We start from the raw sequence: 21015 nt of genomic DNA, 5'->3' as shown, positions 1-21015 counted from the left end.
GTCCCCTCGTTAGTTGGTACATGGTGTAGCTGGCTCCTTCAGTGTTGCAGTTGATGTACTTGGTTTGTTTTCGTGTTTATTTATTTGTGGCAACTTTGTGTGTAAGATCTTCAAGACTTTGTTTTTGAAAATGGAGAAGTTCATATTTGAAGATAGTGATCCTTGAAAGGAAGATATATGTTTCAACCACTCTTAGAATTAATGGAATCACTTACTTACTTGGTTTGAAGTACAGCTCAGCTTCCGATAGTTTAAAGCATTTTGAGAATCATTTCAGTTTTAAGTAGTGTGGTTATGGAAATAGACATTAGTTTTTATCCCCACAATTTGAATCAGATAAGTTTCTCAGAATGTGTAGTCCAATTCGTTCCGAAATTTTGTTCCTGGGTGGACGTAACCGCTCTACATAATCGGCAATATCTCAAAAAGGCGCCGACCCTTTGGAATGAAGTTTTTAAAGGATAGCTTTAATAATATTATATATAGCTACATTGTATAGTTTTGAAAAATCAGATGGTTTTAATAACAAAAGGTAAACCTTCTCTTTAGTTTCACAATTCAGTCAATGGGCACAGAATGTAGTGTTTTCTTCTCAGGAGTCTTGGGTTTGAAAGAGGGTGGTCCTTGCTCACTAAATCTGATCTTAAAGGACCATTACAGAATTTGTAAAAAAGAAAACGTTTACATGAAACTTACATGGTCTAATGATGGTGATGGTAGAAAACATCCCTTGAAATATTTCTGTCTGAAATGTCACATTGATGAGCAATAAATAAAACAAATTTCCCGTTTGGAAGTTATCGCTCAGTGAGCATTTTATTCATTTTTCTTTTTAAGTCAATGTCATGCATAGTGTTTTATCAGTTTGTCACTATTTTCTTGTGACCCAAATGGCCGATCGATCTCAAACTTCTACAGGATTGTCAGTTTACATGTATGTATATGGTGGATTACATTAATTGAAGTGCTTACACTGCCAGCAATGGTTTTGTTATAAAAAAAAAACAATTCTATAATGTTCCTTTAATGTAAAGCATGGCATGCTGGATTGAGTAGGGAAAACATTTGAAAGAGTACAGACACCAGACGCTGGAATAACATTGATAGTGGAAAGTGGGAGACAGTCCAAGTTAACTGGGTCTGACTGTTTTACCTTGAGGAACCAGCATGCTATAGGGACGTCTGTAACTGTCTAGTGGTATAGCATGGAATATGTTATGAGGGGTGCTTTCTCTTTTGAAGCTGCCTTTGAGTTGTCAACATCAACATGTTTTTTTCTTCTCATTTAAAGACACCTTGAGACATTGGATACCTTATGGTTATTACCGTAGACCAGTATTCTCACTTGGTGTATCTCAACACATGCACAAAATTAACAAACCTGTGAAAATTTGAGCTCAATCGGTCCTCGAAGTTGCGAGAAGACAATGACAGAAGAAAAATCACCCTTGTTGGACACCTTGGTGTTAAAGGCTTCAGCTGAATACCTCTTAAAATATGTTACTTCAGAGGGAGCAGTTTCTCACAATGTTATATACTATCAACAGCTCTCCATTGCTCAGTACCAAGTACATTTTGTATGCTAACACTTATTTTGAGTAATTACCAATAGTGTCCAGTGCCCTTAAGGACTTTTGTTTGCTGATCTCCCTTTGCGTTTTTACTTTCTTGAAGTATGTACAAATGAAAAGGAAATGAAGTACCCCCAGTTGTGTTCAAAAACCCCTGTGATGTGAGAGAGCCTGTGAAGATATTGGGATATTATTTGGTTAGGATTTGTTCACTTTGTAAATATAGAAATGTGCATCTACTGTGCAGAATGTTCCACCAGATCTTTTTATAATTGTCGCAATTGAAAGCTCATAATATTATTAAGGGAATAAAAGGGTAGCGATGAGCTCTTACACTGCCATTTAATGGCGGCAGGGCAATTGCTTCCATTGCCTCCGTGACGTATCAGGCATGTAGGCTACCATTTAATGGCGGCAGGGCAATTGCTTCCATTGCCTCCGTGACGTATCAGGCATGTATGCTACAGTTTAGCTAGAGGAATGAAAAAGAATGCTGTACTGCAGATGATAATTTCATGGCTTCATTCGATTGTGATTCATTTATTTGGCTACTTTTTCTCCTTCTCTTTCTTGTCGTCTAGATATGATATCTGTATGTTGAAGAATCAGCCATGTGGAACAATAGGTGAGAAGTATTTGTGTTTTCTGTGTCAGAACTACAGAAAGATTGGAAATATATTTGATATTTTTGGGGCTCGTAATTAACACTGGACCACAGGCCTGTTGCTATTGGGTTTTGATTCGGGCCAGTAAGCTCGATGATTAGACAAGCCCAGTGGTCTTGTGTTGAGTAATATTAGGCCACCTTAATGTGTGAGAGCTCTGTGAAAAAAATGTATTGACTTAATTTTTGTTTTCATCTGCAGGTTTGGCCCCAGTTGGTGTGATGTGCAACCCGTCCCAAAGTTGTAACATTAATGAAGACACAGGTTTAGCAACTGCGTTTACTATCGCTCACGAGATTGGGCATAAGTGAGTACTCAGTGTGACAAAAATTATTTATTAAAATTATTAATTTTTTTTTTTTTTTTTTAAAGTAAAGCATATTTTCGTTACATTGTTTTACTCATTTCTTAAAAACTAAAACACCTCATCAGCAAGTAATATTTTAAGGGGAGCCTTCTTATATCATTATCTTCAAACTGTGTACTGTAGGTTGTGTTGGCTGAAGGTTGTTTCTGTTTTAGAGTAGCTTTTCATTTTGCAAATATTTTGTTTTTTCCTCTCAGTTTTGGTATGAAACATGATGGAGATGGTAATGCCTGTGGATCGAGAGGAGGCATCATGGCTGACCAGATCACTGAGAACACAGATCCGTTTGCATGGTCGACCTGCAGTCAAGAATATATCACAAACTACATCGAGTAAGTCATCAAATATTGGATAACACATTCTTGGGAAGTGTATGATCAAATGAAGCTTGATGTATGCTCTTTTCAGCCATGTTTAAAACTCAACAAACTAATTGTCCCTCCTGTGGTGCTCGATTTCATAGTACCCATCATGGAAAAGTTTCTGTATGGCGCCACCAGTTTATCATTCGATATGAAATAATATAGTATCTAATTTTCCTCAACGAGATATCCCTTTTTGTAAAAATGAGTGAAAAAGTGGTGGCGCCATACGGAAAGTTATCCCCCATCATTCTTGCATTGACAATTTTGTATTTTTGTATTTTTTTTATCTGTTATCCTTTGTTAAAGTTCTGGCAAAGCAGAATGTCTTGTCAACCCTCCAGAGCTGGTCAACTACGGCTTCCCGACAGCGATGCCTGGTGAACTAGTAGACGGAGACCATCAATGTAGGTTACAGTACGGGCCCGAAGTCAAGGCGTGTAACACAAATGTAAGCATACAATTTATTATTATTATTATGATTATTATGATTATTATGATTATTATTATTACTATTATTATTATTATTATTATTATTTTTTTTTTTTTTACTTTTTTTTTTTTTTTTTTATCCAAGTAGCCTGACACACAACGTCCGAAGGCCAATTTGAACAATGTGTGGACTACAAACTTTTTTTTTTTTTCAGAGGCCGTTGCCACCTACTCCTGTGCTGAAACAGGGTTACCCCATTTACACCCCATCTTTGTTAATATATATACATTTTATAACTAAGAGAAATTTCTTAAGAAAATGAAGATAAAACCACATGAAACACCCGATAGTGCAGAGTAGGATTATCAAAACCAAAGATAATTGTATGTAAGCAGGCTTCGCACTAGGAAGCTGGCGCACTCACAAATTTTCACACTTTACGGTCATATTTGTTAACAGCCCATAACATCCCTCCCCTCTGGATATATAAGATCCGTTTAATATCTGTAGCTTGCCTCAACCCGCCCTACTTTTATGTTCTCCTCACCTTGCCCTACTTTAGTTTGCAGAGCATCTTCACAATGTCTCGTTTTGTGTTTTTTCCCTGAAAAATCCGTTGCTGAAATCTATCTGAACGCAGCCTCACCTGACCCTACTTGTTTTGTTCTTGATTCAGAGTATCTGTCGGGAGTTGACTTGCCTGAAGCCAGGATCACGGTCTTGCTGGAGAACAAACACACCAGCGGCTGAGGGGACGCAATGTCAGACACCAAACGTTCTTGACGGGGTAAGAACCTTTAGGTTTTTTTTCCCGCCTTTTTTAGTCTGGGTTAATAATAATAACAACAATAACCAGTTTTTATATAGCGCTTTTCACAACCAAAGGGCACATCAAAGCGCTTCCAGATTATTACCCCTGGTCACTGGGCCCTAAATTATTTCTTAAACCATCTCAGCGCCCCTGGGAGTATACAGCCAGTGCAACAAGTATGTGCTACTCCGCTAAATCAATCACAAGAACCATCTCTGCCCTCACAGGTTCCCATTTACCCCTGGGTGGAGAGAAGCATTTAGTTAAGTGGCTTTCTCAAAGACGTAAGTGTCACGACTCCCGAACCCACACTCTGCTGAACAGAATCCCAAGAGCTTGAGTTTGGTGCTCTTATCCGCTATGCTATGACACCCTACGACACCCTAGTTTCTTTGTGATGAAGTTGTCCTTTTGCTTTTGAAAAAGTAAAGCTTAGATTTCTAAAAGGTGAAATGAATGAAAGGTGATGTCCTGGAAATGTCAAGTCCACAAAGAGTCTTCTTAATTTATTGTGGAGAAAGATTGATTGTTAAAAATTTGTAAAAGAGTGATGTCCGAAATTTGCGTAAAAAATTTTCACTGTAAGTTTCTGATAATGGTACAGCAACCATGTGTAGACCAGCGGCTGATACTGCATGGTAGTCTTCCTCGGAAAAAAAGGTGTAAACTTGGCCCATGATGTACGTGGCGTTCTTCGTGCGCCGATGAAATGTTCTTGAGTCACTGATCGACAGAATCATGTTTATGATTTTGTTTGTTAGTCCAGATGTTTTTTTTGTAAATGCAGATATTTTATCACAATCTTTCTTAAAATGTGCATTTTGTTTTTTTAATATTTGGGCATGGAAGTCGCAAGAAACTTCTTCTTTTTTTAGGGTAAAAATGTTCATATTAGCCCTGTCTGACACGCCCAAAGATTGTAGTACACTTCCTCATCTATCACGAAACAAGCCCATAAAACCTTCTTTCTACTTGCACAGGATGTATGCAGAGTTGTTTTATTACACCTTTTAGCACCTGTTTTATCAGCAGTTTCATTCTTGCAAGGTCTTAAAATGTTAACCCCCCCTCGGTAAAAAAAAACCCAGGTAGGCCCTAAAAATAATACCTGATGTTAAGGGTGCAGACAAAGTGAACAGTGTAGCAATATTCCCTGGTGTAATATTGCAGGTATGCTCTAGGGCTATCTCTACTTGATATAAATAGACCACTTCATCAACCTATATTTTTTTCAGGATATGCCTCAGTTCCCATACCATTTAAAGGCACTGGACACCTTTGGTAATTACTTGAAATATTTGTTGGCATATAAGCGTACTTGGTAACGAGCACAAGAGAGCTGTTGGTAGTATAAAACATTGTGAGAAACAGCTCCATCTGAAGTAACATAATTTTTGAGAAAAGAAGTAATTTCTCACTCAATTTTTGACTTGAATTCGAGACCTCTCGAATTCAAGGCAACTTAAAGCACACAACTTGTGCGACAAGGTTGTTTTTTCTTCCTTTATTCTCTCGCAACTACTACGACCAATTGAGTTCCAATTTTCATAGGTTTGTTATTTTATGCATATGTTGGGATTCACTAAGTTAGAGGACTGGTCTTTGACAACTACCAAAGTTGTCCAATGCCTTTAAGTATTTTTTCCCACCTTATTTTGATTGTAATTCTTTTATTTTTAGTGGTGCTATCGAGGGGACTGTGTGATGTATGGGTTGAGGCCCGAGGCCGTCGATGGGGGCTGGGGAACCTGGTCTGCGTGGAGTTCATGCTCACGGACGTGCGGAGGGGGAGTCACTGTGTCGGAGAGACTGTGCAACAGCCCCAGGTAATACAGACTAGCGGACTGGGTAATTTTATGGGAGGGCATAAGCTCAGTGTGCAGTGGAGTTCTGTTATGGGGGAGTTTTCGACGACGGTTAGTAGTTTTCAGCCAAAGTTTGTAATTTTTTAGCACATTGCAGATTCATCACATTCAAGTACTGTCATAGAAATTGAAAATAAGCTCAAAGCCGGCGCATGCGCAGATGACGCCAAATGTCATCATTACCGTCGCAGAACCATCCTTTGTCAAAAACGAAAAAACTTCCCATTGACTGGGCAGTATAACATTGGCATGGCAGTACTATTTTATAACACCCCAGAAATTGTGAGTAAGGGGGCAGGCACTGATGGGGTGGGGTCAGGGTGGTTGAAAAGCTGGCTGGTAGTCACCATGTAATATTGTCTGGGCAATATCATTTCGTAGGGCAGTATTATTTGATCCTGCTCAAGAATGAGATTGAGCATGTGTTGGTGAGATGGGGTGGGGAGTCACAGAAGGCAATATAACACTTTTGGTTGACAATTGTGAACGGGAAAATCAGTTTGGAAACAACGCTGCAAATTGTCCAATAATTATTTATACTGGACGGGCGACTATCCAATATTAAATTTGGGAGCATCGCGGCGGTGTGCAGTATATGAAAATTAATATTGACACGTATGGCCAACCCAAGCTCCATCTTATGAAGTTCCAGAGTTTGTCGGTTCCCCGTAAACCAAGTGTAATCCTCACTGAGGGCATTAATAAACAATTGAGGGCATTAACAATCATATATTGACTGCTCTGAAGGGCATTATAACACACACCTTTTGTTTTGTCTCATAACAGACCTACTCACCGAGGATTGTACTGCACTGGAGAGAGAAGTCAATATAAGTCCTGCAATATCGATGTAAGTTTCTCTTAAGTATTGTTTAAAGTTTTGCATGGTGTGGATAAATAGGAAGAAACTGTGAGTAAATAGTAAACTTGTGGGTACAACCTTGTGTAAATCTCTTAGGTGGGAGTGTTGGCTCTGAAAAGAGCCGATGTAGTCTCGACGTTTCGAACGGTATACTCTGCTCGTCTTCAGAAGAATCTCTGCTCATCTACTCCTGAAGACGAGCAGAGTATACTGTTCAAAACGTCGAGACCACATTATCTCTTTTCAGAGCAAAAACTCCCACTAAAGAGACTTACACATGGTTATACCCGCAAGTTTACTATTTATTTATATTTTTTTCTTAAGTTTCTCTTACTCTTTTTCTCTATCTCCTCTTATGAAAATGATGTTTAAAAGAATTGTTTCTAGGGTGTTGCTTTCTGATCCAAATATTCTTGGATTGTTGTTAAAAAAACCTCTGGAAACGTCTAAGATAATTTCCTGCGGAGGAATCTGAAGGGAGCATCCCCCAGAAAATAATTATTTAAACGATTGATGACTGATGCTACTTCCACATTCAGTAACGAGTCATAATAATAACAACGATTTCTGCGATTGAACGTTGAAAGTTTTTGCCATTCTTTATCATGTAGTATAAAAATGTTCCGAAATAGTGGATCCCTAATCAACTTTTTCCTGGCCGAAAAAAAGATTGGCAGTTAAATTCTGAAAAGTAATCCCCATGTGTATAGAAGGCTACTTTGCAGTCAGTCGGTTGGTACCACACTGCACGCACTTCCTACATCCAGACTTAAAGGGTTCATTAGTTTTTTCATTCCCTGAAACAAAAAAGTTAATGGTCTCAACCCTAGCAGAGCCTTTCTTGAACGCTTTATGGAACATTACAGAATTGGTTTTTGCTAACAAAACAGTTGCTGGCAGTGTAAGCACTTTATGTTATCCACCATATAGATAAACTGGCAAAGGTTTGAGATCGATCAGCCATCTGGGTCATAAGAGAATAGTGAAAAACCGATTACAAATTTTGCATTGCATCGATGCCAAAATAAAAATGAATAAAGCGCTCACTGAGCAATAAACTCCAAACGCGAAGATAGATTATTTATTTCTCATCAAGTGTGACATTTCAGGCAGAAATATTTCAAGGGATGTGTTCAACTATCATCATCATTAGACTGTGCAAGTTTTATGTAAATCTGTGATCTTCACAATTTTTGTTTCTTACCAATTCCTTTAAGCCCCTTTCACATGAGAGCAACGTAGCAAGGGTCCCTTGCTAAATTGTGGCATGGTAGTAAAACTTTACAAAATGTACCTCGTGTGAAAGGACAACAAATTTTTTTCTACTGTCCAAGTTCTCTTGCAAAATCTTTGCAAACATTGCAACATATTATAACCAGGCTAAAATTAAGCACTTTAAATGACAACACAACAAACATGAACAGGTATATAAGTGTAACAGAAGCACAGGAAATACATGAGTAGAGACAGAAAGCACACATCAAAAAGAAGCATCACAAGTAAACGATAAAACAATACTATTTGTTTGTATATTTTTACTCAGCACTTTCTGTGACTTGCCCCAGATTCATAACCTAGTGATGCTCGTACGGTTGAAGGACAGTTTGGTTCACAAAAAAACCTGAAAAGCAATTTTCAGTTCTTTGCAACGGAATCGGAATTGTTTGATGTAACTCACAGATTGATGATTCGTTTCCACATACAATGAATAAAATCTGATTAAATCTTGTTTCCATATGTCTGAAGAGGATAACATGAAACTTCCTTCCTGTACTTATCCTTTGATTATTATAAAATATGTGTGAAAAAAAACCCAGTTTATGGCATTACGTTTCGAGCAGACCCTTTTTAGCCTTTGAGAAAAACTCTGCTAGGGTCCAAACGTCAGGTCATGTAATGCTCTGGGTTGCTGGGGCAAGTACGAGGCACACAATACAATTTGCAAAAAAAAAAAAAAATAGCCTGATGTTTCGACCCTAGCAGACCCTTTTTAGCCTTCGAGAAAGACTCTGCTAGGGTCCAAACGTCAGATCATGTAATGCTCTGGGTTGCTGGGGCAAGTACGAGGCACACAATACAATTTGCAAAAAAAAAATAATAGCCTGATGTTTCGACCCTAGCAGACCCTTTTTAGCCTTCGAGAAAGACTCTGCTAGGGTCGAAACATCAGGTCATGTATTGCTCTGGGTTGTATACAGTGATAACACACATCGGTGTAATGGGTTAAAAAAAAATTAATAATGTTAATTTCCTTTTGATTTCTTCCTTCAGGATTGCCCTGATCACTCCAGGGATTTCCGATCCGTCCAGTGCTCCAACTTCAACAATGAGCCATACAGTGGCCGGTACTACGTCTGGGAACCTTACATTAGTCAAGACATGGACGCCTGTGAGCTGACGTGTATCACAACCGGCGGTGAGCACTTCAGGAAAGTGGATAAGGTTGTTGACGGGACGAGGTGCTACCCAGAGAAAATCGCTCCTCAGGTCTTGGACGTCTGCATCTATAAGAAATGCCATGTAAGAATAAAATCAAACTCGTGCAGCCCTAAAAAATGAACTTGAAACTGACCATTAACATTTCCTTATTACAAAACAATTCAATAAATAAATACTCAAATCAGCACTTTATGGGAGCATCTTTTTTTCCAGCCAAAACAGAGTCTGTCTTGAAAGCTAAATGAGAAAGCCTTCAAGAAAGACTATGCTATGGTGGAAAGGTCTGGCCACTAACAACTTTTGCAACAAAAAACCCTCAAATTTAAACAAAAAATCACTTCAAACCAGCCCTATAAACTGAGTATTTTATCCTCATGGCCTTCTTGTGAATCTCCTTAACAGCATGTGGGTTGCGATAAAATCTTAGGATCGGATGTCACCGAGGATAAGTGTCGCATATGCGGGGGTGACGGTAGCACTTGTGAGACGGTCTCCAAAAACTTCACACAGACGTTGTCTGCCGGCGACTACCATGAAATCTTCACCATCCCCCGGGGGTCTGTCCACATCAAGATCGAGGAAATGGCCGTCTCCAGAAACTACTTAGGTACTAGTTGTGTGTGATGTCTTAATAAGAACCTTAGCCCCGCCCCTATGCTAGCCTAGCATTGCTCCTAATTAGTGGTCCAACGTCTCAGGTTTAAAATAAGTCAGTTTGCAATCATTGTGATTATATAGTACTGTATCATAATGTATCATATAATCCCCATCTTCCTTACAGGTACTAGACACTATTGGTAATTAAACTATTTCTGTGACGTCATATTTTTGTTAAAAGTGTAGATTATTTTTACGAATCTACATTTAACTGTAGATTCGTATCTATACTTAAGTGTAGATTCATAACATAATCTACATGAAAGGGGTAACCCTGTTCCAGCCCTAGGAGTATGTGGCAATGGCCTCTGGAAAATACATTTTAGCCCACACCTTGAAGTGGCCTTCAGGCCTTGTGTGTCAGGCGACTTGCAAAAAAAAAAAAATACATTTGAGTGTATGTTTATTACAATAGTTTAACTTGAAAATTACTGTCTCTCCAAACTGAACGATAGCATCAAGGGCAACAAAGCATTGGCTAACTGAAAGTATGTTTTGTTTCAATTTTACAAAAACATTAACCAGTTTAGAATAATCATTTTAGAAACACAATTTATTGTTATTTGAGCAAACTGACGTTGTACTAGATAATGTTGCAAGCACTAAAGTGTGCCTCAATATTTTGTAAAATAATTATAAAAATAAATGTGACCAACCGTCGTCTGTAACAGAGATTCGTGAATACAATCTATTCACGAATCTACGCTTTCTCGTCCATTCTCCTTAACTTAATCAAAATAATGGTTAGCATAAAAACCTACTTGGTTACAAGCAATGGGGAGCTGTTGATAGTATAAAACATTGTAAGAAACGTAGTATTTGAGAAAGAGGTAGTTTCTCATTTAAATACTTCAGGCCTGAAGCATTTTTAAGGCATCTGAAAGTACACAAACAAGGATTTTTTTCTTTCATTATTTTCTTGCAACTTTGATGACCAATTGGGTGAAAATTTTCACAGATTAGTTATTTGATGCATATGACTGGTCTTTGACAATAATCAAATGTGTCCAGCGCCTTTAGTAAATATATTAACATGTAATAATTATACAAATACAGGATTGTGTGGACATCAATGACAGACTTTATTTTGTTTACAGCCTTGAAGTCGGTGAACAATGACTATTACCTGAATGCAGAATGGATAATAGATTGGCCTAAAGCTTACGAAGTCAGTGGAACGACTTTCAAGTACGAGAGACCGGATAATGATGCCGAGTCCCTGACTGCCTTAGGACCAATCAACGAGGAACTTGTAGTTATGGTAAGCGGGTCTTTAACCCAAACCAATCTTATGAGTTCCTAGAACTGCTTAAGCACAACAAGTAGCTAAGCACAGTAAAATTATTCTTGCTAAAATATGGTTACCAGCCAAATCCTAGCATATAACAAAACTTACTTTGGGTTTGGGTTTGAACAAGGAAAATGACTATTAAATAGGTAGACCGCCAAAATACGGTCAGATAGCTCATTTGAAAGAGCGCCGGTGTTCATCCAAATTGTTTGTTGGTTCAAGTCTCACTCCAGTCAATTTTTCTTTGTTCCAATTCAAACTCCTTATTATTACCCGATATAACTTGAAAGTGTCAAATCTTTAATTTAGAATATACTTGAAATTAATTTATTTTCAAAATCTGAGAATGAACAAGAAAACTTGACTTTGGTTTTCAAAATCAGTCATATTACAAATATTTTTTTGGTTTTTCCCTGGTAGCTATTAGTGCAAGAAGACCAGCAGGGTATATCCTATTCATACAATCAGCCGGTAACCAGACAGGGTAGCGGTAACGATGAAGTGGTTTTCATCTGGCATTGGAGTGCTTGGTCCGTGTGCTCGGCAACTTGTGCTGGGGGTAAGTATAGTATTTGAAAACAGGGGATTCAGATTGTTAGATAATGATAGACTGTAAGACATTTGTTTCTATTGGGGTTTTGAGGCATTGTATGGTGAGGTATCAATGTATATTCAGTTTGCGGAAATAAACATCTGTATATATCTACCTAGATGTATAGATAAGTTCTCTGGGAACTAGGTCTTGCTTTTTATTCAGAATTTGGAGACTACCCATTTCTGAATGAAAACTGCCCTGCAAAGCAAAAGGTGCACTTACTTACCAGCGGTTCTTGTAGTAAGTTGACTGTCGAAACAACAATGCAAATCCATTGCGAATACGCATACGCACTTTCAAACTGCATAATGCTATTCTCTTCAGTACTATTGAGTAGCACATGTACAATGTAAGGAAAAACTAATTATCAGAACTTAATAGTATGGGGATGTCGCAGACAAGAAGCCAAAGCTTGTACAAGGTCTGGCCTCTTCAAAAAGAATACATATACATATAAAGTTACTACCACAAGTTTTCTAAATAAATAAGCAGCCGTTATTATATGTTTCATTTTATTTAATAAAGTAATTTAATAATTATTCATAACCTGATAAGTCGATAATACAGTTTAAAAGAAAAATAACCGTCTAAACAATTTATTAATATTACCTCATCATCAGGTGAATCTGTAGCAGAGGTCCAGTGCATTCGCTATGACGATAAGACGGTAGTATCAGACACCTTCTGTAATGCTGGAACCAAGCCAAGCCGGAGGAAGGAACCCTGTAACACGGAACCCTGTCCACCTGTGTGAGTAGTTAGTACCTCATAATCAAGGGCGTAAATCATGTTTTAAAGAGACGGGCCTTTTTATTTTATAGTCCCCGGGTTTTCCTCCAAGGGGACATGATTCATGAAATTATCCCCTTCCTTTTTATTTTCCTGCAAAAAAAAAATGGCGCCTATGTGGCATTTATGTTTGGTAATAAATTATAATTAGGCTGGAGTTGTAGACCTCTTGTGGTCTCAAATGAATGCCCACAGGATTTGTCACCTTGCCTACATGGTCAACTATAATAATAATAATAATAATAATAATAATAATAATAATAATAATAATAATAATAATAATAATAATAATAATAATAATAATAATAATAATAATAATGATGATGATGATGATGATGATGATGATGATGATGATGATGATGATGATGATGATGATGATGATGATGATGATGATGATGATGATGATGATAATGATGATAATAATAATGATAATAATAATGATAATAATAATAATAATAATAATAATAATAATAATAATAATAATAATAATAATAATAATAATAATAATAATAATAATAATAATAATAATAATAATAATAATAATAATGAAGTATTTTTAAAAGTATTTTCTTGTGAATGTGAGTTCCTGTTTCATTACCATGTCATGGCTAACTTTGAGAGTATGCTTTTCATTTTGTAAAGACCGGTTTGGGTTTCTCTTTTAAAAATGGTCATACTTTCCCTTGTGGTGTGTCGTGGCCTTGCGGATAAGAGCACCGAATTAAAACACTGGTGTTTCTGATCAGCAGAGTGCGGGTTCTAGTCCCAGTCATGACACCTGTGTCCTTAAGCAAAACACTTTACCATGATGCTTCGTCCTTCGGATGGGATGAAAGCCCTTTGTCCCATATGTTGTGTAACTCACGTAAAAGAATCCAGTGTACTTATGTAAAGAGAAGGTGTTCCTCCGGTGTTCCTGGTTTGATTGGCTGCATATTGCCCCACAGCACCTTGTAAACCATTACCTGGTGCTATGTAAATGGAGTAGATCTCATAATTCAATCGTTGTCCCCAAACCTTGAGTGAACTGAGTGATGGAAATGAGCGCTATACCAAAAGCCACTATTATTATTATTATAATTAATATTATTGACTGTCTTCCAGCTGGTCTGAAGGAGCGTGGTCAGACTGCAGCCAGACCTGTGGTGGTGGTCAGAAGACTCGAGCAGTCCTCTGCATGATGAAAGTGACCCAGTTAGAGGAAGAGGTAGTCGATGAAGCCCAGTGTACCAAACGTAAACCCATCGACCGTATGAACTGTGGCATGCAGGAATGCCCTCCACAGTGGGTCGCTGATGCATGGGGTCAGGTAAGTCCCACTATTCAATTATTCTCAAGGGACATCAATTAAAACATCTGAAGCCCTGTTCACACTGTATTTTGTGTTCCCCATGAAATACAACTCCGGGAGGCCCCTACTTTGTTTACACCAGGGTTACCCCGGCGCATTCACACTATCCCTTTTCCACGGGGTTCCGGTTGCACGTTTTAAGATTACCACAGGGTTGTACCACTTGCCCTTACTCTGGAGTAGAGGTGGCTATTCCCCGAGGTATGACCGTTTACTGGGGCAGACTGGGAGCAAAGCGAGCATTGTGTGAACAGGCCGGCGTTATTCCCTGAGGGCAACCTGGGGAAATGTGAAGAGGGCTCTAATGAAAGAAAATGTAATTGTTTTTTAAAGGTTTTGTAAGAAAGGGGCACTCTGCAAGCCTGCATTTACGCAGTAGAAGATAGATGCATCGAAACAGTACACTCTTTGCACAGTTGCTCCACAGGTGAAAAACAGACAGCAGTTTACATCTAAAAGGTCCTTCAACTCCCGAGAAATCTGCTGCTACCTGGTTCCTAGTCCCCCGCCTCTCCCTCCCCCCCCCCCCCCCCCCCCGAAAAAAAAAAGAATTAAAATAAAAGAATTCTGGTTGGAAAAGAAGTGGGACATCGGTAAAGTAGGGTAACCTTTCTTTATGTTTGTATTTTCAGTGTATGCCAAGCTGTGGTCAAGGGCACCAGACTAGACGAGTAGCTTGTATGAGCAGTGATGGTAGACCCTACCCTAACATGTGTAACTGGGCAACGAGACCATCCGCTATCAGGGAATGCCAAACAGCTGGGTGTCCACCGCCTAAATGGGTGACTGGTGACTGGAGTGAGGTAAGACAAAGCTCACATTCTTGTTTTACATCTTTGGCAGTGGACACTGTTGAAAATTACTCAAAATAATTGTTAGCATAAAAACTTACTTGGCAACGAGTAATGGGGAGCTGTTGATAGTATAAAACATTGTGAGAAACGGCTCCCTCTGAAGTAACATAGTTTTCAAGAAAGAAGTAATTTTTCACTAAATTATTTAAATTTGATTTTGAGACCTCACAGTTAGATTTTGAAGTCCCGAAATCAAGCATCTGAAAGCACACAACTTTGTGTGACAAGGGTGTTTTTTCTTCCATTATTATCTCGCAACTTCAACAACCAATTGAGTTCAAGTTTTCACAGGTTTGTTATTTTATGGATAATTTGAGGATTGGACAATTTGAGGATGATGCGACTACGGACGCATGTCTATGCACTATGAAAAATATTAAAAAGAGGGGAAAACATTCAATGTCATTTTGTTTTTGTGATTGGGTGTGCTGTTTTTGTTTTTTTTGCTCTTAAGCCTTGTTATGTACATGTACTCCTAAGAAGGTAACATGATCTTTGGGGTAAATTTTGGCTGAGTTTGTGTTTTATTCTTGTGTATTTTATATTACATGTATCCAGAAGTTTATTTCCAAAACGCTCTCTCGAGTTTACTCGTCCTGACTTAAGTTGGGTTCAATGCGTCTTAATATCTTCTCGTCCTGACTTAGGATGGGTTCAATGCGTCCTAACATCTTCAGATATGGACCTTAACTCTTAAGATTAATCCTAAGTTAGGAAGAGTTTGGTGAAATCGACGGCAGGGCCTCCAGGGAAACTGATGGGTTCCCCTTTGAAATACGACAAAGTAAATGGATAAATAAAAAGTATGTGAAGCCATGATAGTTTTCTGATTGGAGGTTAACAGGTTTTTTTTCTGGTCTTGCGTCTTATAGTGCAGTGCAAAGTGTGGTAGAGGCCAGCAGCAACGTCGGGTCCGTTGTTTATCCTACAACAATGTTCAGCTTGGTACGTCATACTGCAATCGATCCCTCATGCCAAGTGCACAGCAACAATGTGAAAGCGCTTGTGTTGTACGACCTACGGACCAAGAAGGTAAGATTGAAGACTTGGAATGAACAATATGCAAGGGGCACATTGCCTTCAAATCTCTCAAAATGTTGCTGTCGTTTTTGCTGCACTACAAAAGTCTATCATCATTAACACCCCTTACAAAAATTCTGCCTTTTCTTTTGTTTAGAGTGCGTCATACGATATTTCTTAGTTTTACTAGAAGACTATCACATAGACTATCCGAAGACTATCACATAGACTATCCGAAGACTATCACATGTTGCGCGCAGTACCTAGACGTCCATTTTACCCACCTCAAACCAAATTAGAGAAAACCTCTCGATCCACTAAAGCTGAAGTAGTAGTTCTGGCAAATTTTCTACCTTCCGCCAAGGTAGTAGTTTAACAGCCGGACAGAAGTCTCCCAAATTCCTTAAATAGACTCAGCTGTAGTAGAATATAAAGCAAGACAATTTCTAAAAACAAAAAAAATCTACATGGCAAGTAGATACACAAATGGTGTTACGGCAAACCTATTACATGTATGTATTGATACCTCACATCATGCAATGCCTCACATCCCATAGATGTAAATGATCATAACAATATTAAATGTGATCAATTTTTCTCTATTTCTGCAGATTGTCAAGATGCTGCCTCGGTCCAATACTGCCCTCTTGTGGTGAGATACAAATTCTGTAACAACGAGTATTTCCGCAAAATGTGTTGTCACAGCTGCAGCACCCAATAAAACGCCCCAAAAGGGTAGCGGCAAAGCAAGAGGAGAACAAACCAACATGCCCTGAAGTAGAGCTGCTTGTATTTACAAGGTGGAGCAGAACTTCCGTAACTTAGTATTTTCTGTTTAAAAAACACAAAGAGTTTTGGATTCGTGAGGGATCAGACATGAAGTTAATCGAGGATACTAGTGGCTGCAATTGTTAACCTTCGACCCAGATGAGGCGGATCCTACAAACCTCAAACCTCAGAGGCTGATGAGACTGTGAGGAGAATCAAGGATACTAGTAGCTGCAATTGAGAACCTTCGACCCAGATGAGGCTGATCCTACAAACCTCAGACCTCAGAGGCTGACTACAGATACCTCAGTAGTTCTACAAGTGGACACATTGACACAATACTTGTGAGGATGACATCCAATACTTAAATAGATCATTTGAATGTCTCAGCTTACCCATGTTGTCCAAACGGTATCAACCCAAACTACAAGTTGTTATGAGGAACACCTCACTCAGATAGAGAGCAGTGGAGATCACCTCAAAGGTTGTACCTCTAACCTGTTTGGAACCAATCGGGGTATAACCAAGTCCTCAATCAGGAAACATTTTGATGACACATCTGAACACCTCAATCGGGATATAGGCTTACACAAATGAACCATAGTAATAGGTGTACCTCTAACCTGTTTGGAAACAATCGGGATATAAAAAGTTGTCAATCAGGAAACATTTTGCTGACACAACACCTGAACACCCCAATTGGGATATATTCTTCCCCTAAATGATAACTCTTCACCAATCAAACTATAACTCAGTTGGAAACCTTTTTGGTGACGGCGATACCTTTTATCGCAAACTTGTTTCATTGAATGCCCAGGAATTTTACTTTAACCCAAGCTTGTCCGCAAGCCTGAGCCATCAGTCAGAGAATTGAGAAGATTCAGAGAGCGCGTAAGGATAAGTTATTAAAGCTGCGGAGTTTGATGTCGAGGATGTACAGATAATGAAAAGACCAAGGAAGAAGAAGGCTTGTGGATATTTTTGTATTTATTTATAAAGAAAGAAAACCTGGATAATCAATAAAAATATAGTTTTTATTTTCTCTGTAAAAAAGCCAGTTATGTACACTGTATTTTTACCGTCCATGTTTATAAAGGGTTTTTGTTTTGTATGGAATAAAGACCTTTTCGTGATTATTTTTACTATTGTATGGTTGTGAAACCTTGTAGAAACACCAGAAATCTTTGGTTTGAAATCTGTACACAGGATTAGTAGTTGTAAAATGTTCATTTGAATATGGATTGGTTGAAGATTCTACCACTCAAAATAACAATTGAAAAATTTATACAGAAACGTTTATAGACAATGTGACCTATGTTTACGTTCAAACCGCCCTCTGTTGACAAAACAATGTATACGTCATGTTTCGCCGGACAAAAAGATGCGTAGTCATGGTAAGATTGCATACACTTTCTAGCTGGCTGCCAAAACACAAAGGTTTTGCCCGGCGATATGCGCGCGAATCATGTTATGGTTTTTGAGTGACGTCAAAGGTCACATCGTCTATACCTAAGCGTTTAGTGTGAGGGCTCGCTAAACTGCCCTGGAAGCGTAAGAGGTTTAGATTATTTTTTAATGTATACTTATGCATTTATTTAACAGCTTGGGAACTTGGGATTATGAACCAAATGTTTGGTAGTTGTTAGAGATGGCTTTGATATGCTAGTCATGTCACACTGAAAATTGTAAACTTACATCACCCCCAACAACACCCCACCGCACCACAGCTTGAATTTTTATATTCCTTAGGTGTTAGCCATTGCTGATATATCAATGACAATAATTAAGTTTTGCATGGCTGTGAGCTTAGCCATTGCTCATATATCAATGACAATAATTAAGTTTTGCATGGCTGTGAGCTTAGCCATTGCTCATAATATATCAATGACAATAATTAAGTTTTGCATGGCTGTGAGCTTAGCCATTGCTCATATATCAATGACAATAATTAAGTTTTGCATGGCTGTGAGCTTAGCCATTGCTCATATATCAATGACAATAATTAAGTTTTGCATGGCTGTGAGCTTAGCCATTGCTCATATATCAATGACAATAATTAAGTTTTGCATGGCTGTGAGCTTAGCCATTGCTCATATATCAATGACAATAATTAAGTTTTGCATGGCTGTGAGCTTAGCATCAATAAAAGGAAAAGGGCTCCCTCGTAAGTTTGCACATGGCATGGATGTTACTGTTCAAGCTAAATTATTTATGGTGTACGTTACACCAGTGCTGTTTCTGTATTGTACATACAGTATGTATTGGTACACTTCTATTGGTTTTATATGAAATAAATTGTAAATTTGGTGCAGCCATCTTGGTTTTGTTTTCCTCACATTAAAAACATGTAACCATACAGAGGCTGTTAGGGAAAGTAGTCTGGCCCTCCTTTAGTACATTGAGAATCAGGAGTCATGATGGCCTGTTGGACACAGGGAATATGACGTGGTCTATTGCAGCTTTCAAACATCCACCAAAGTCTACTTGCATGCAAATGTTTTTAAAGCTAAACCGATATTGCTTAATTTATGATGATTAAGTTTAGTTGTTACTTTTTAATAACGTGTATATTCATGTGTACAGTTTATATTAAATTCTGTAAACATGGCATTGTATTAAATACACACAGCATTATTTCAACAAATGATTTGCATTTTTATAAACAGTATTTATATCTTTTATCATATAAAGCTTCTGGTTGGAGAAGTTGTAACTTAAAGGGATGGTACAGGGTTTGTAAAATCAGATTTCAAAATACATAATTCCTTAAAGTGACACTCTGTGTCTCCAAATATCAGCTTTAAAAAATTCATCTTGAAGTAATATTATTTTGAAGCCAGATGTAAATAGGGGGCTTTTGGGATGCTTGGTGGCAGCAGACTTACTGATCTTGGTAATATGCGCATGCGCAGCAGAACTACTTGAACTAACGTTCAAGGGTCTCCCAATGTCTACGGGCTTTGTGAGAACATTTCTAAACACAAAATACTTCGCTCTTGAGGAAACGCTGGGCTAGTTTTGTGATTTATTTGTTGAATTAGGGGTTTGGACAGATTTGATGTTTTTCCCGAACCTCCTGTTGTACCTTCCCTTTAAAAGCTGATTTTTTTTTTAAACAGCTAAAAGTAAAAGCTGCTTCTGAATATTAAGAAAACTATGTAAATGTAATTAAAGAAGAAAACCAAGTGAAAGGGTTGGGAGATACTAATGTGTATATAAAGAAACGAATCTGATGTAAAGTTATGTGTTTAAAGTGGGACAAAATGTATTACCTGATGTAGGTATCGAACCAGGAGCGAACAGAATGTGAATGAAGTGCTCTACCACTGTTTTCTCTGTTGTTTGAGAAAGCTTGGGATGAGGTTAAGTGAGTGTACCAACTTAGAAATGGTTATGGTGCAGTAGCTCAAAATTAGGGATTAAATTTGTGGAGAAAGCTTTACAAAATTGTGTTTTGCATTTGGGTTGCAGCATAGCCTTTACTTGAGAGGTTTTTTATGATAGCTGTAGAGGATTGAAATAATCAAGGAACAATCAATCAACTTTGAACAGCTTTGGATTTGTTAGATTGACACAAACGAAACTCTGTTTAAAGAATTGCTGTCTTAAAATATCCAGCGTAAATATCTGGAAATTACCAGCGCAAAATTTCCTTTTGGATGTTGGCCAAAAGTCTGTTTTGCATTCACGTGACGTCCCCTTCTCTAAAACAACAGGAAAACGGTAAATTGAATCCAGGATTTTGGCGGCAATTATGGCAAACCGAGCAAGGATTGATCCCTAAGGAAGTTGATTTATTTGTTTTTTTTATTTCAATAGTTTTTTTTCCCCTGCAAAGTCTCACAGGGTTTTCCCCCTCTTATCAAAGTGGAGTTTGTGATGTGATTTGGATAGAATGAGCCAGCTAATTATGTCAATCATTTGAACTACAGAACTACTAAAATAATCTTAAGATAAGATGCTTCGGTTTTTAAAATAACTTGTCAAAAACAAGGCATTTTGAGGTTCGAGTTTTGAGAACTGTAACAAAGTTTGAGTTCAACTTTGGTATTTTTTAAAACAAAGTGTAACAAACTGGTATCTGAATTTAGCCTAAACAATCAAGGTTGATAAGATAACTTTTTCAGAGGGAAATTATGTTTTCCCGAAATTATTAGAATTTGTTTTTTTTGTAAATGCCCAATGAAAAATACTGCACTCGCACTCATTCTTGTAATTTGAGTGATTAAAATTGCACCAAAAAGCACAATCTTGGAATATGATTTTGACGAATTTTGGTCATGATTTCGTTTATGGGAAACACCCTTTTCACTGA

The 21015-nt window shown here is 38.0% G+C and overlaps 1 protein-coding gene across 1 annotated transcript in view; it reads left to right on the top strand.

The window, feature by feature from the left end:
* LOC117297839 (A disintegrin and metalloproteinase with thrombospondin motifs 6-like) overlaps positions 1-18043 on the top strand; it is a 47058-nt gene extending 29015 nt beyond the window's left edge. The window contains exons 5-20 of the mRNA XM_033780996.1: positions 2153-2196; positions 2438-2543; positions 2801-2935; positions 3275-3416; positions 4075-4185; positions 5890-6035; positions 6861-6924; positions 9208-9456; positions 9778-9982; positions 11130-11293; positions 11744-11882; positions 12539-12668; positions 13812-14016; positions 14691-14861; positions 15785-15944; positions 16544-18043. Coding sequence (XP_033636887.1) covers positions 2153-2196; positions 2438-2543; positions 2801-2935; positions 3275-3416; positions 4075-4185; positions 5890-6035; positions 6861-6924; positions 9208-9456; positions 9778-9982; positions 11130-11293; positions 11744-11882; positions 12539-12668; positions 13812-14016; positions 14691-14861; positions 15785-15944; positions 16544-16653 — 2281 coding nt within the window. The 3' untranslated portion in view covers positions 16654-18043. The remainder of the gene's footprint in view (positions 1-2152; positions 2197-2437; positions 2544-2800; positions 2936-3274; positions 3417-4074; positions 4186-5889; positions 6036-6860; positions 6925-9207; positions 9457-9777; positions 9983-11129; positions 11294-11743; positions 11883-12538; positions 12669-13811; positions 14017-14690; positions 14862-15784; positions 15945-16543) is intronic.
* The last annotated feature ends 2972 nt before the right edge of the window (positions 18044-21015 follow it).

This window comes from Asterias rubens, chromosome 12 (genome assembly GCF_902459465.1).
Source record: "Asterias rubens chromosome 12, eAstRub1.3, whole genome shotgun sequence".
NCBI classification, from domain to species: Eukaryota; Metazoa; Echinodermata; class Asteroidea; order Forcipulatida; family Asteriidae; genus Asterias; species Asterias rubens.
Note: the sequence above shows the minus strand (reverse complement) of the source record. Positions and strands in the feature narration are given on the sequence as shown.